At 37.1% G+C, this 15,299-nt stretch overlaps 1 protein-coding gene across 1 annotated transcript; it reads right to left on the bottom strand.

Moving 5' to 3' along the window:
- Window positions 1-11,465: 11,465 nt before the first annotated feature.
- LOC110607522 (cylicin-1-like) lies at window positions 11,466-14,767 on the bottom strand. The gene is made up of 3 exons (XM_043949773.1): window positions 14,708-14,767; window positions 11,976-12,107; window positions 11,466-11,861 (listed from the first exon to the last, which is right to left on the bottom strand). The coding sequence occupies exons 1-3, from the start codon at window positions 14,765-14,767 to the stop codon at window positions 11,466-11,468; spliced, it is 588 nt and encodes a 195-aa protein (XP_043805708.1).
- Between the last annotated feature and the right edge of the window lie 532 nt (window positions 14,768-15,299).

Below are 15,299 nucleotides of genomic sequence, written 5' to 3'. Positions count from 1 at the left end.
TCCGATCCAGGGTCCAATGTATCGTGGGGCTAATTTACCCTTCTTTCCAAACCGAACCACTCCTTTCATTGGAGATACTTTCAGCAATACCATACTACCCTCCTGGAACTCTAACTGTTTTCTGCGAACGTCTGCATAACTTTTCTGTCTGCTTTGCGCTGTTCTGATTCTTTCTCTGATCATAGGCACCACTCGACTAGTAATCTCTACTAACTCTGGCCCTGCAAGAGCCTTCTCTCCTATCTCTTCCCAGCAAACAGGGGATCTGCACTTCCTCCCATATAAAGCTTCATACGGAGCCATCCCTATGCTAGCATGATGGTTGTTATTGTAGGCAAACTCCACCAAAGGTAGATGCTGCCTCCAAGAACCGCCAAAGTCTAACACACACAGTCGAAGCATATCCTCTATGGTCTGGATGGTCCTCTCTGACTGTCCATCAGTCTGTGGGTGGAAAGCAGTGCTAAAATCTAATCTCGTGCCCATTGCACTCTGCAGACTTCGCCAAAATCTAGAGGTAAACTGAGGTCCTCTATCTGAGACGATCGACACTGGAACACCATGTAATCTCACTATCTCATCCAGATAGACCTGAGCCAACTTATCCACAGCATAGTTACTCTGAACTGGAAGAAAATGAGCAGATTTCGTGAGTCTGACCACAATCACCCATATAGAGTCTATCCTGTTGGACGCTGCTGGTAAACCCACTACAAAATCCATGGCTATGTTCTCCCATTTCCACTCTGGAATTGGCAATGGGTTAAGCATTCCAGCTGGTTTCTGATGCTCTAGTTTCACCCTTTGGCAGACCTCACAGGCTGTCACAAACTGCGCCATTTCTTTCTTCATGGCTGGCCACCAATAGACCCGTTTCAGATCCTGGTACATCTTGGTGGCTCCTGGGTGAACACTATATCTCGCATTATGAGCTTCCCTCATAATATCTTCCTTCATACTGCCACAATCTGGTACACAAAGTCGACTCCCATAACGAAGGATCCCTTTGCTGTCAAATCTGAACTCTGCACTGTTGCCTGACTGAACAGTCCTGGCAATTTTCATCAACTCTGGGTCCTCATGCTGTCTCTAAGCTATCTGCTCCAGAAACACAAGTGTCACTCTCATCTGTGCTATCAACGCACCTGTACCAGACAACTCTAGCTGTAATCCCTCTTCTAAGAGCTTGTAAAGCTCCATCACAACTGGTCTCCGCTCTGCTGCTATATGGGATAAACTGCCTAGTGACTTCCGACTTAGGGCGTCTGCCACAACATTCGCCTTACCCGGATGGTACTGGATCTTACAATCATAATCACTGAGCAATTCTACCCATCTTCTCTGCCGCAAGTTCAGCTCTCTTTGACTCAAGATGTACTGTAAACTCTTGTGATCAGTGAAGATCTCGCATTTAACCCCGTAGAGGTAATGCCGCCACATCTTAAAGGCAAAGATAACTGCTGCCATCTCTAGGTCATGGGTAGGGTAATTCAACTCGTGCTTCTTCAACTGTCTAGAAGCATAAGCTATCACCCTCTCACTCTGCATCAAAACACAGCCCAATCCCACTCGAGATGCATCACAGAACACTGTGAAAGCCTCATTACTGACAGGCAGAGCTAGCACTGGTGTTGTGGTCAATCTCCTCTTGAGCTCCTCAAAGCTCTCTTCACACTGGTCTGACCAGACAAACTTCTGGTTTTTCTGAGTCAGTTTGGTCATAGGAGCTGCTATCTTTGAGAAGTTCTGAACGAACCTCCTGTAGTAACCTGCCAGTCCCAGAAAGCTTTTAATCTCAGTCACTGTAGTGGGTCTGGGCCAGTTAGCTACAGCCTCTATCTTCTTGGGGTCTACCTCAATACCCTCTGCTGATACCACATGTCCCAAGAAGGCAATGCTCCTCAACCAAAACTCACACTTCGAGAACTTGGCATATAAACCATGCTCTCTCAGTGTCTGCAGAACTATCCTCAGATGCTGGGCATGCTCCTCTGCATCTCTGGAATACACTAATATATCATCGATGAAAACAATGACAAAGTGATCCAGAAACTCACTGAAAACTCTGTTAATGAGATCCATGAATGCTGTAGGGGCGTTAGTCAACCCGAACGGCATCACTAAGAACTCATAATGCCCATATCTGGTCCTGAAAGCTATCTTAGGCACATCTGCCTCTCTGACTCTCAACTGATGATACTCGGATCTCAGATCTATTTTCGAGAAATAACCCGCTCCAGCTAGCTGGTCGAATAGATCATCAATCCTAGGTAGCGGATACCTATTCTTGGTAGTGACCTTGTTCAACTGTCTGTAGTCGATACAAAGTCTGAGGGATCCATCCTTCTTTCTGACAAAAAGCACTGGAGCACCCCAAGGTGAGGTACTGGGGCGGATGAAACCCTTATCTACCAAGTCCTGCAACTGTTCTTTCAATTCTTTTAACTCTGCTGGCGCCATCCTGTAGGGAGGAATAGAGATAGGTCTGGTATCAGGCAGCAATTCTATTTCAAACTCTATCTCCCCACCGGGTGGTAGTCCTGGAAGTTCATCTGGGAAAACATCGAGAAACTCTCGGACTACTGGTACTGTGGCTGGTTCCCTCACCTGACTGTCTAGCTCTCTCACATGAGCTAGAAACCCCTGACAACCCCTCCTAAGCAAACGACGAGCCTGAAGGGCTGAAATCATACCGCTGGGTGTACCTCTCCTGTCTCCTCTGAAGACACACTCTGACCCATCCTGGTCTCTGAGACTCACTAGCTTCTCTCTACAGTCCAACGTAGCACTATATGTAGATAGCCAATCCATCCCTAGAATGACATCAAAATCTGTCAAGTCTAGAACCACAAGGTCAGCTGGAAGGCATCTACCCTCTATGAACAATGGACTGAAACGATAGACTGACACTGCCACTGATGGGTCACATTTAGGTCCACTAACCCAGAGAGGATACTCTAACTCAGAACTGATCAAACCCAATCTCTCTATGGCTCTCGAAGCAATAAAGGAATGAGAAGCACCGGGGTCCATCAAAGCATACACATCTGAACACCCAATGATGAGATTACCTGACACCACTGTGTTCGATGTGTTAGCCTCCTTCTATGTCACAGTGAAAATCCGTGCTGGGGCTACCGGATTTCCACCTCGGGAACCTGCTGCTGAAGTAGAGGCTGCCCCTCTCCCTCTACCTCTGCCACTACTCTGAGGCATGGCTGGCGCTGCTGGCTGTACCACACTGCCTGAACTCATCTGCTGGGATGGTGCAAAAGTCACCTGAGGACAATCCCGAGCAATATGCCCTTCCTGTCCACATCTAAAACAAGCTGTAGATCCCAACCGACAAACTCCTCCATGTGGTTTTCCGCATCTTCTGCAGACTGGAGCTATGCCAGAGCTTGAGCCACTACCTATTCCCAGACCTGACTTTACTTTATTCCAGAACTTACTCTTTGTTCCTTTCGCTCTATCCCATCTCTTGCTGCCTGAAGTGCCTGAACTGGGGGCCTTAGAACCCGAAGCCTGTGCCTTTGATTGTTTCTGAATATTGGCACTAGCTTCCATTTTCCTGGCTGTGTGCACTATCGTGTGGAAACTCTCCTTTTCTGCTGGAAGAATCAAGGAAGAATACCTGGGATGCAGTCTCATAGTATATCTCCTTGCCTTCTTCTGATCAGTATCATAGGCTTGACCCACGTACTGAAGCAAATCCAGGAACTTATCTGTGAATTCATCAACACTCATCTCATCTGTCTGTCTCAACTGTTCGAACTCTATGACTTTCATCTCCCTGGAACTATCAGGAAAAGCCCACCCTGCAAACTCATTGGCGAACTCTCCCCAAGACATACTGTCCATTCTGGGTTCCACATAATTTTTAAACCATTCTCTGGCTTTCTTACATTTTAATGTGAAACCTGCCATCTCAATGGCCCGACTAGCATCAGCTCCCAATTCACTGGTGATTATCCTAACTGATCTGAGGTATTCAAATGGATCATCTCCCGTGTTGTATTTAGGAGCATCCAATTTCAAGTACTCCGTCATTTGCACTTTACCTCCAGATGAGCTAGGTTGATGTCTGTCAACAACAGGGGCTACTGGTTCTGGTGGTGGTGGTACTGGGTCATTTGGCTCTGGGTGTGCTGCACTTGGATGGGTAGGGGAAGATGGATACATAGGATATGGTGGATAATAAGGAGGATAAGGCATATATGGCATGTAAGGAGGATATGGGACAAAACTAGAGTACTCCGACATACCTCCCATCGGATACTCTGGATAGCCAAAACCTGAGGTCTGAGCGCCTCCCTGCGACTCTCCCATACCTTCCTCAAATCTGCCTATACCCATGCTATCATCTCTAGACTGGTCAATCTCCATAGCTTCCTTTCTTTCCTCTGATCTTTCTCCCCTAGCTGTACCTCTTCTGCTCTCGTCTACAGACCTTCTAGGGTCTATTGACGTACCTTCCCTGCTAGATCTCTGAGACCTTGCCCTCGGCAATGCAGGAGGACGAGCAGTTGGTCTCTCACTATCTGGTGGGACTCCAGTCAATCGAGCTGATCGATGAGTTCCTCTCATCTTTACTCTCTCTAAAAAACAACACATAACATAGCACTTAACACATAAACATCACATATCAATAAGGCACATGCATAACTCATGGCATGAAACAGATAGGACGCAACACCCTATCCTAGTGGACATGATTTCCTATTGTGCTTGACCACTTCTAACCTGTATGCGCCCAACACTCTCTCTATAGGTCTGATCATGTGAACCTAGGGCTCTAGTACCAATCTGTAACGACCCCAAATTGGACCGTCACCGGCGCTAGGATTCAGGTCGGCTTAAGGCCGCCAGAACCCGTAGCAAGCCTGCTATACTCTCTGTGTACCTGTAAATCTCAGACATGATCATACATTTTCTGTGAAAATAAAAACTCTTTGCTGAACCAAGGCTTAACCTGTGCATGCACTATCTCTGTACTCTGTACTCTGTACTCTGTACTCTGTTCTCTGTACTCTGTACTTTCTCTAGATGGGTTCACTCATACCTGTTAAGCCTGGTGTTTCACATACAATAAAACATATATACATATACAGATCATGTCCATACAAAACATCACTATGTCAAGCACATCTGTATCTGAAAACATAACTATTACATCTCTTTAACATTACATGTCCACTCTACACTATTACAATTCTCTTTTCTTTTTCTGCACTTTACTGAACCTTCCCTGTACACTGTACATTGAACCTGCAAGACTGGGGTTAAGGGAGTGGGATGAGCTCTATAGCCCAGTGAGTAGAACAGTAAACCAGCTCAGTAAAATATGATCTCATGGAATGCGTCATAACACAGATAAACCACATCAAGAGTAAACCTGTCACCACATAGTCCCAGTAACTCTGTGCCAGGGCGTAGCATCGAGCACCTGGTCTTCCTGTCATATATGTATATGTGTATATAACACCTCTGTACTTACCATTTCCAGGGCATAGTCAAAGGCTCTTGGTCATTACTATAATTGCCAGGGCATAGTCAAAGGCTCCTGGTCTTTACTATACCTGCCAGGGCGTAGTCAAAGGCTCCTGGACTTCCTGTCTGAGACTATTGGATCATTCAGCATTCACTCACATCAACAATAACTATGCAATGCAACATATTCGTGGATACTAATGCAATCAACCTAGTGCTTAATCATGATGCATGAGATATGCTAAAACATTCCATTGTGCAATTAAAACAAAGTACGTTTAGTTCCACTCACCTCTGGCTATCTGGACTGACTCTGCAGGCTCTGAAAACTCTGGAGCAGTACTCACTGCTGCTCTCTCTGGTTCCTCTGGTCTGTACCTATACAGATAGACGCAAATGAGGGACCAAACTAGCTTATGAACAACTCTATTAAACTCCCCAAGAATCCCCTTAAACTCACTCTAATATCCATGCAAAGCATGCAAAGGAAAGCTGGACAGAACACTTTCGGCGGCAGGTTCGGCGGCCGAAAGTCCTCTCCAGAGACGAAACTCAAGCACCTTCGGCGGCCGAACTTCCACTTTCGGCTGCCGAACCCTTTCGGGGGCAAGTTTCGGAGGCCAAAAGGCACTCCAGAGACGAAAGTCTCTAACCTTCGGCGGCACATTCGGCGGCCGAACTTCCCTCCAGAGCCGAAAGTCCAAAAGCTCGGGGGCAAGCTTGGGCAGCCGAAGCCACCTCCTCTCTTCTCCTCAGGGGTTCGGCGGCCGAATGTACCTTCGGCTGCCGAACCTGAGTTCATCAGCAGGGCAGAAACTTGCCCTGCCTCTCGCCAAAAGCACCAAACTCCTCTCCAACTGCACACCACACTTCCTCAACTTGCATACACTCATGTATATGCTCAAAGGGGTCAACACTTACCTAAAAACCCCAACAACGCAAAACATAAAACACACAAACAAGCTTTAGACACAAAATCATCAAAACCTCACAAATAACCCTATTCATGCAACTCTCTCCACAAACCCCATAAAACCTTCAGAAAATATAAAAACAAGCTCAGGATCTTCACTTACCTCGTGAAACCAAGTAGATGAAGGATCCTAACGTGGAGTTTTGGAGCAACTTGCCTTCAAACTCTCCAAACTTCACAACTTTGAGTTTTTAGCTTAAAACCTTCAAATAATCATGAAAACTACTCAAATCTTTGCATGATTTAATGAAAACATGAAGAAATACTCACAAAGGACAGGGTCTCACCTCAGAAGACAAAAGAAACGGTGTTCTTACCGCTTCAACCGACTGAGGGCCATTTATAGGTGGCTGGCTAGACCACCTTCGGCGGCCACACGTGAAACCGAAAGCCATGCATGTTCGGCGGCCGAACCTGGCTTTTCTGCCTTGGTTCATTTCACTCAAAAACTTATTTTCTTATGCTTTAAAATGATGAAACATACCAAAACATTATAGAAAACATCACTCTATCGCTTCGAGAGGCTTCCGACATCCGAAACTCCATCGGAACGTAGAATTCCGACGCCGGACTCTAGCCGGGTATTACATTTTTCATTTGTGCTTATTTTGCATGTCTGTTTTTTATATTGTTGTCATCAATTTCACACAGCTTTCTTGTGCTTAATTGATACTTATTATGCACGTTTGTTTTTTTGTGTTGTTGTCATCAATTTCACACAGTTTTGCCGTGCGTAATTGATGATTTGGTGATGGAATAGATATATAATCTATAGGATTTAGTGTTTTAGCGGTGGTGAGTTTGATGCATTGTAGCAGATCGATTTTTCACATTGCTTTCATGGTTTACATATGTGGGTAGAGTGTCTCATTGGTCGCTGGTGTCGAATTTTTTGATATAGTATTGCTGTGTTGGATTGATGCTTTGGCGTGACGATGGTTACCTGCCTTACCGGATGTATCCATTCTGAGTTAAATGGTTTGGTTGTATGAACTGAGTTAAAAGAGTGGCTTAATTTGGTCGGGTTGGATTTTTGGTTTATGTTTCTACCCTCTTATATTTCTCTTTCCAACTCATTTCATATGGGCCTTGAAATGCATTAATACATATACAAAAAAATTAAATATTTTATTAGATTTTAAGTTTTTCTTTTTTATAAGGAGAGAAAAAAATGTATTTTTTTAGAAGAAAGAGTTCAAGTGACCCATTGTACCTTTATCAACCCAATTTAAAGACTTAATTTTAAAGGGAAAAATATTAAGTTTGTCTTTAAATTATACACCATGAGTTTTTTTTTTAAATTTTATAAATAAATTTATTTTTAAATTATTATTAAAAAATTTAATAAATTCAAATGAGATCAAATAAATTAAATAAATTATAATTATAATCTGAAATCTTGATAAGTGGTAATATTATTTAATTTTTTAATAATAATTAAAAATAAATTTAAATCAAAAATAAAATTTGATAATTTTAAAGAATAAATTATTTTTACTTTTAAGCCAATTTTAAAGTCGTGTATTTAATTATCCATTACACTTAAGATGTAAATTTAACTTCATTCTATAAACACAAATTTCAAATAAATTTAGAGCAAATAAACCAAGCATGTAGTCTCTCATAAATAATCAAAAGCGGCTATTATTTGTACTTGCAGTTAAATGTAGACACATGATTTTTCTCTTTTTCAATTTATTGATTTTAAATAAAATTAAAAAATAAATATATAAATTTTTAAGGGTGAAATGTAATAGCGCGGATCTATTCACTTTTAAGTAAAAATTTTAAATTTAATCCAAAATACCTTTATAAATTTATAAAGGAGCATTTTATTTCTTAATGAATCTGTCCAACATGACTACATTGATTTAATCTGAATATTGTGATTTTGACATATGCTCACGTTGAATGAAATGATGCCCCTACTTGCTTTTGTTCAAGTTCAATATTTTGATGGTGCATGTCATGCTCAGATCTGGTGACTCATTCTTAATTTCAGGTTTAAGTGTCAGTTGGAATCATCATAGAGCTGGAATGAATGTACTGGAAATTATACAGGTTTGTTGTGCCCATCATATGGCTGAAATTGGTGAGAAATGCTCTGTTTGGAACTCTCAAACAACTAAAATTGGATGAAATTTAGAATCCAACTCAACCCATCGATTTTAATTCGCTCTCATATATATAAAATAATCAAATGATATATCAAAATATTCTTTTTCTAATGCTATATATATATGTAATGATTTTTATTTTCACACTATATAATTCGGATGAATACTCAAAAATAAATAAAGAGAATATGTGTAACTCGTATATTTTTTTTTATAATTAAGATATTCTTAAATCAATTTATACGTATGAAAATTAAAATTTTAACTGATCCTTAAAATATATTTTTTCTGATCATTTTATTACATTTAAAATTTTAAAAATAATTATTAAGTAATTTTAATAGAATTTAAACTAATTAATCAAAGCAGCTTTTGCCTCCTACCAATTAGGGGTGAGCAGTATTCGGTTCAAACCGAAAAAATCGACCGAACCGAACTGATTTAAAAATTTGGTTGGGTTTTTTATATATTTCGGTTCAGTTCGGTTTTTAATTTTAGAAATTTCAGTTATTTCGGTTCGGTTCGGTTTTGATCAGAAAAAAACCGAAAAAACCGAACCGAACCGATTAGTGATAATAATATGTTTTTTCAATAATATAGAGAAATTAAATCATATTAAGATTAAAATATTTTAATTAAATTTTAAAATACTAAAAATAAAGTGTAAAAAATAAAAAAATATTAAAAATTGAAAACCGATCAAACCGAACCGAATCGAACCGAATCAGACCGGTTCGGTTCGATTCGGTTTCTGACCAAAATCGATTCGGTTCGGTTTTCATAAACACTAGAATTTTGGTTTTTGGTTTATTCGGTTCGGTTCGGTTTTAAACCGAACCGACCGAATGCTCACCCCTACTACCAACAAATAATCTATTTGAAATATTAAATTTTACCTAATTGTATACGTACAACATTTTACTCTTTTTTTTTTTTAAAGAAAAGTAACTTACATTTTCTTAGATCAGTAATTATAATTATTAATTTATTTTTTTATTATTATCCAAGTTATATTATAAATATTATTTTCTTCGTAAATAAAAAGTAAATTTAATTCTTAAGAATTAATTTGTATATTGAACACATATATGTCATAATTTTCAGAAAATTTATTTTTTAAAAAATATATTTTGCAGAAAATTAAATATTTTGAACAAAACAAAACTTAAAAAAGAAAAATTCATACCCATATCTCAATTTTTTATAACAAACAAATTCTATTAACTAATACTAATGGATGCAATATTTACTTTTAAAGGACGATTATAACATTTACACTTAAAAGAAAGCTAATATAATATTTATACTTAGTACAAACAAAATATATATTTAACATGTTTAAATTTAATATAATTATGTTAAATTAAATTTAACTAAAACTAAATTTAGTAAAAATATAATTTTAATTTATTGAATTTGAACTTATTAAATTTTTATTTAATGAGACTAATAAAAAAAATTTTAATTTTTTTTTTATAATAAAGAGAGTTAAAAATAGAATTATATTAAAATAAAAATTAAAATAAATTAACCCTTCCATAAAAATTATAATTAAAATATATGTACTAAATTATTGAAATATATGAAATTATATAAGATTAAATTGTCAGTGAAATAAAGAAATCCTGTTGTAGATATTAATTTGTTATTTTTTTTAAATTATAATGACTAGTTAGTTGGATGTTTAAAATTTCAATGTAACTTATTTTAATTTTTTTTGTCTTAATTAATTTAATGATTTCAATTTAAATAATTGATAGAGCATATTTTAATCCATTTTATCTTGATATTATTGATGATTATTTACATGATTTCTGCTTAATTTAGTGCTCTTGATATTATTTTACAAAAAATGGTGAAAAATGACATTTTGGAGAAAATACCTTTAAAACTGTGGAGCAAAGGAGAGCAAGCCTGTCAAGTTGGAATCAAGTGAAGCTAAATAAGGAAAGTTCTAAATAAGGAAAGTGGCAAAGAAGGGAAAAACATTCCGCCAAAGCAATTTGAAATTCAAATTTCAAATTTCCAAGTAGCTTTTTCCTTATTCAAGAAGCCAAGTCTTAAGTTGTCATAAATGAAGAGCCAAATAAGGAAAGTATTTTGAAATTCAAATATTCAAGATTCATATTCAAATTTTGAATTTCAAAATTTAGCTTATTAAGAAAGCTAAATCCAAAGATCACATGCTTGCCACTTCATGCCTTGCACATTCAAACTTCAAATTGCAAAGGAAGGCTCCACCTTCCTTATTTGTGCCTGGGCGATAATGATAGTGTGAAGGCAAGTATTAGGCACATTGGGCAGTATCTTGAAGACACTAGGGCAGCAAGCAAAGACCAAAGGACCCACTCTTGCACAAGCCACACATGCCACACAACTCTCCCTTCACTTATGCATGGGCGGCAAGACAAGAAGTCCAAGGGCATTTTAGGCAGCCTCCTAAAGATGCATGGACAGCAAAGAAACCATAGACAGCAACTTAAGAACCTTATAAAGTCATCCTTAAGGGCTGCCGCAGAAAGGGAGGACAGAATTCCATCCATCTCTTCCATTCGGCCAAGGCTCTCCAAGCTCCTTCAATTCGGTTCTTCACCTCCATCTTCTCTTCTTGTTTTTTATTTTTGTTTCAGCCATGAGTGGCTGAAACGTTTTTTTCTAATTGAAGATTGGTTGAAACTAAGGTTGTTTTATGGATTGTGAGATCTGAACATAAACTCTTTGTCTTTGGTTTGTTCAATATTCATACAATTTGGTGCTTGAATCTATTATTACTTTGTTGTTTTGATCAAATTGGCCACTTAATTCTTGATTGCAAAATAATTGATTGTTAGTTTGGATAATTTTTAGTCCGTAATTGCTGGAATTATTTAAACATAGTTCTTAGCTTATTTCTGGCTGGGTGCAGGGGCAGGGGCACTGATCTTAGCTTCTTTCTCGTCCTTATCTTCATTCTTGGCTTCTTCCTCGTCCTTATCTTTATTCTTGGCATCCTTTTTGGCCTTAGCTTCTTTCTTGGCATCCTTGTCGGCCTTAGCTTCTTTCTTGGCATCCTTCGCAGCTTCTTTCTCATCTTTAGCTTCCTTCTTGGCATCTTTCTCGGCTTCTTTCTCATCTTTAGCTTCTTTCTTGGCATCCTTCTCGACTTCTTTCTCATCCTTAATTTCTTTCTTGGAATCTTTCTCCTCTTCTTTCTCGTCCTTATCTTGTTTCTTGGCGTCTTTCTTGGCTTCTTCCTCGTCCTTAGCTTCTTTCTTGGCGTCCTTCTTAGCTTCTTTCTCTTTCTTCTCTTTTTTCTTGGCTTCTTTCTCGCCTTCTTTCTCATCTTCTTTCACTTTCTTGGCTTCTTTCTCGGCTTCTTTCTCATCTTCTTTCTCTTTCTTGGCTTCTTTCTTGACTTCTTTCTCTTTTTCTTTCTCGCTAGAAGCACTTGCAGGACCGAAAGCACTTGTAGGGCCATAAGCACTCGCCGGACCAGAAGCACTTGCTGGGCCAGAAGCACTTGCAGGACCAGAAGCAATTTGCTCCTCCTGAGCATTTAAAACATAAAATAAGGAGAACATAATCAATAGTGAAATATAATAGATGGAAAACTCAAAATTCTTCATCCTATGAATTCAACTTTGAATTTTGCTTTTTCCTTTTTTGTTATCCTCTTTTGGATTTTGAAGCTATTTGTTTGTTGTTTATTTTTGAATTGATGAATAAACATACCAAGCTCTGACCTTTTTATACTTTTATTAATACTAAGATTAGGAAGCTAAGATCCATGATTTAAGGAGATTTGATGAGCTAAACTAGTATCAAATCTCTACTTTTTGATTCTTTACATGACTTTGACTGGTATTGGCCTTTAAAATCTTAACTAAAATTATCAACAATGTGTAATTCTACAACACTTGGAAATATTTGATTCAATGTGATAATAAGATTTGAATGTTAAAACTAATTCTACTATTTTTTTTAAAATTTTTTCTGAATCTACGTGTGTTGTTTATACTGTATCATTCTTAATAATATAAATAATGTTTCTATTTTTTTAAAAAAAATACTATTGGTTCCTAATAATTTTTGTGCATCTCCAATTGGTATTTATATGAAAATACAAGTAGCTCTATGTATTAATATTCTGTTTGTAATTGAAAACTAAACAATAATATTATCAATAATATTTTAGTGTCATTTTTTCAACACAATAATATTTTTTACACTAAAAATTATATGTGTATTTTGATGTGTCATAATATTTTCATCAATATTCAAGAGTTGATTAAAGAGTTTTAAGTATTTTTAATCATGTGTCATAGTTTTTTTAAACCATATAAAAGATATGAAACAAAGTTGCTCATTCTTTAAATTCTAGAGCCATTAAGAATTTCAACTTCTCTTATAACCTAATGGCTTAAAGTATATTTGTTTTTGAAGTCATGCCTCCTTAATCTTAATAAATTTTCAAGGTTGGATAAAATAAAATTCTATTTCATTACATTTTTTATGGACTAATCACTTGTTCATGCATGGTAATAATGCATTTATCTATTAAGAAAAAACTCCTACTTTTCTTCGTTATTGAACGACTAATAGTTTGTTTTTAGGGAAATTTACTTTTTAGTCCCTGAGGTTTAACGTAATTAACACTTCTGTCCCTCTATTTTGGCGACCCAACACTTAAGTCCCTCACTTTCTCTTCCGTCCAAATTCGTAGTCCTTCCGTCCATTTAAATCGTTTGGTCAAAGAGTCAAAAGTGAGAGGTGATAATTTTTTCCAGAAATACCCTTCTCTTAATGTGAAATTCCTTTTTTTTTTCTCTTTCATGCTTTCTCTCTCCTGCAGAAGAAGAAGAAGAAGAAGAAGAAGAAGAAAAAGAAGAAGAAGAAGAAGAAGAAGAAGAAGAAGAAGAAGAAGAAAGAAGAAGAAGAAGCTGCTGCAGAAAGAGTAGGAAGAAGAAGAAGAAGAAGAAGAAGAAGAAGAAAGAAGAAGAAGAAGAAGAAGAAGAAGCTGCTGTAGAAAGAGTAGGAAGAAGAAGAAGAAGAAGAAGAAGAAAGAAGAAGAAGAAGAAGGAAGAAGAAAGAAGAAGAAGAAGAAGGAAGAAGAAAGAAGAAGAAGAAGAAGAAAGAAGAAGAAGAAGAAGAAGAAGTTGCAGAAAAAGGAGGAAGAAGAAGAAGAAGAAGGTTAATTTTGTCAATTCACGTGTCCCAAACGGCTATTTTGGACGGAAGGACTACGAAGTTGGACAGAAAAGAAAGTGAGGGACTTAAGTGTTGGGTCGCCAAAATAGAGGGACAGAAGTGTTAATTACGTTAAACCTCAGGGACTACAAAGTAATTTTCCCATGTTTTTATTAAGGAGCATTCAAAAAATAATTTAAAAATAAATTACTAAATTCTATTTATAAGAATACTAAAATAATAAATAACAAATACATTTAAAATCGTTTTTGATAATTTTATCCCTCAAGCCACAATAGAAAACCAACAAACACATTACTATATAAAACTAATCAACAGCTTCTATTTGGTTGTTATTTATAAATGCATATAATATTCTGAGTTCATATAAAAAAATTTCAATTTTAAGGGTGTTTTATTATTTAAATAAAGTTTTAAAATTTTATATTATAATAATAACAATTTAATTCTTTTAACTATTTATATTAATTATTCTTTTTAGTGCTCTAATACTGAATTTGAACTAAATATATTTTTTCATTAAACAAACAAATTAAGAAAGAGAAGGAGAGAAGGAGAAGGGTTCCCGAGAACAATAGTACGACAATTGGTGGGCACTGCTACCCCTGGCAATGGCTGCCCATTTCCAATTTTCTTTGTTGTTGTTTCATATATATTTTCTTTATTTCTTCTGTTAGTGTGTTTTGATTGAAAAATAAGTCATTTGAGTTCGAGTATAGTTTATTAATTGGTCTTGCGAACCTTTCATAGTCTAGGTTTTTCCTCGTTTTGGGTGGGAGGGGAAGTGTTTTGTGTTGCTTTAGTATTTTTCCAGTCTCTATCGTCTATTGCAAAGGTTTTTTTTTTGTTCTATTTGAGTTTTCTAGATTATTTGTTAAGGGTTGCTACATTTTGATATTCGAGAAAGTTTAATTAGATATTAGTGTTGGCATTTTAGGACTGCACTGATACGTTTAATTCTGTGGTTAACGCGAGCAAGTGAAATTGTGTGCTCTGCCATACCGCTTTTTCAATGATTTTATTTTGGTTTGCAAAGAACTTGATTCATATTGTTTGTGCCGAGAGCCTTTTTCATTTGTGCTTATTTTGCATGTCTGTTTTTTATATTGTTGTCATCAATTTCACACAGCTTTCCTGTGCTTAATTGATACTTATTATGCACGTTTGTTTTTTTTTGTGTTCTTGTCATCAATTTCACACAGTTTTGCCGTGTGTAATTGATGATTTGGTGATGGAATAGATATATACTCTATAGGATTTAGTGTTTTAGCGGTGGTGAGTTTGATGCATTGTAGCAGATCGATTTTTCACATTGCTTTCATTGTTTACATATGTGGGTTGAGTGTCTCATTGGTCGCTGTGTCGAATTTTTTGATATAGTATTGCTGTGTTGGATTGATGCTTTGGCGTGACGATGGTTACCTGCCTTACCAGATGTATCCATTCTGAGTTAAATGGTTTGGTTGTATGAACTGAGTTAAAAGAGTGGCTTGATTTGGTCGGGTTGGATTTTTGGTTTATGTTTCTACCCT

The sequence above is a fragment of the Manihot esculenta genome, chromosome 13, assembly GCF_001659605.2.
Source record: "Manihot esculenta cultivar AM560-2 chromosome 13, M.esculenta_v8, whole genome shotgun sequence".
NCBI classification, from domain to species: Eukaryota; Viridiplantae; Streptophyta; class Magnoliopsida; order Malpighiales; family Euphorbiaceae; genus Manihot; species Manihot esculenta.
Note: the sequence above shows the minus strand (reverse complement) of the source record. Positions and strands in the feature narration are given on the sequence as shown.

Coding starts and splice junctions, on each gene's coding strand:
- LOC110607522 (XM_043949773.1), bottom strand. CDS start 14,767: ATGGCAGAGCACACAATTTCACTTGCTCGCGTTAACCACAGAATTAAA. Junction 12,108..14,707: donor GAATTAAACGTATCAGTGCA/GTCCTAAAATGC, acceptor TTAAATGCTCAG/GAGGAGCAAATTGCTTCTGG. Junction 11,862..11,975: donor AGAAAGAAAAAGAGAAAGAA/GTCAAGAAAGAA, acceptor AAAAAAGAGAAG/AAAGAGAAAGAAGCTAAGAA.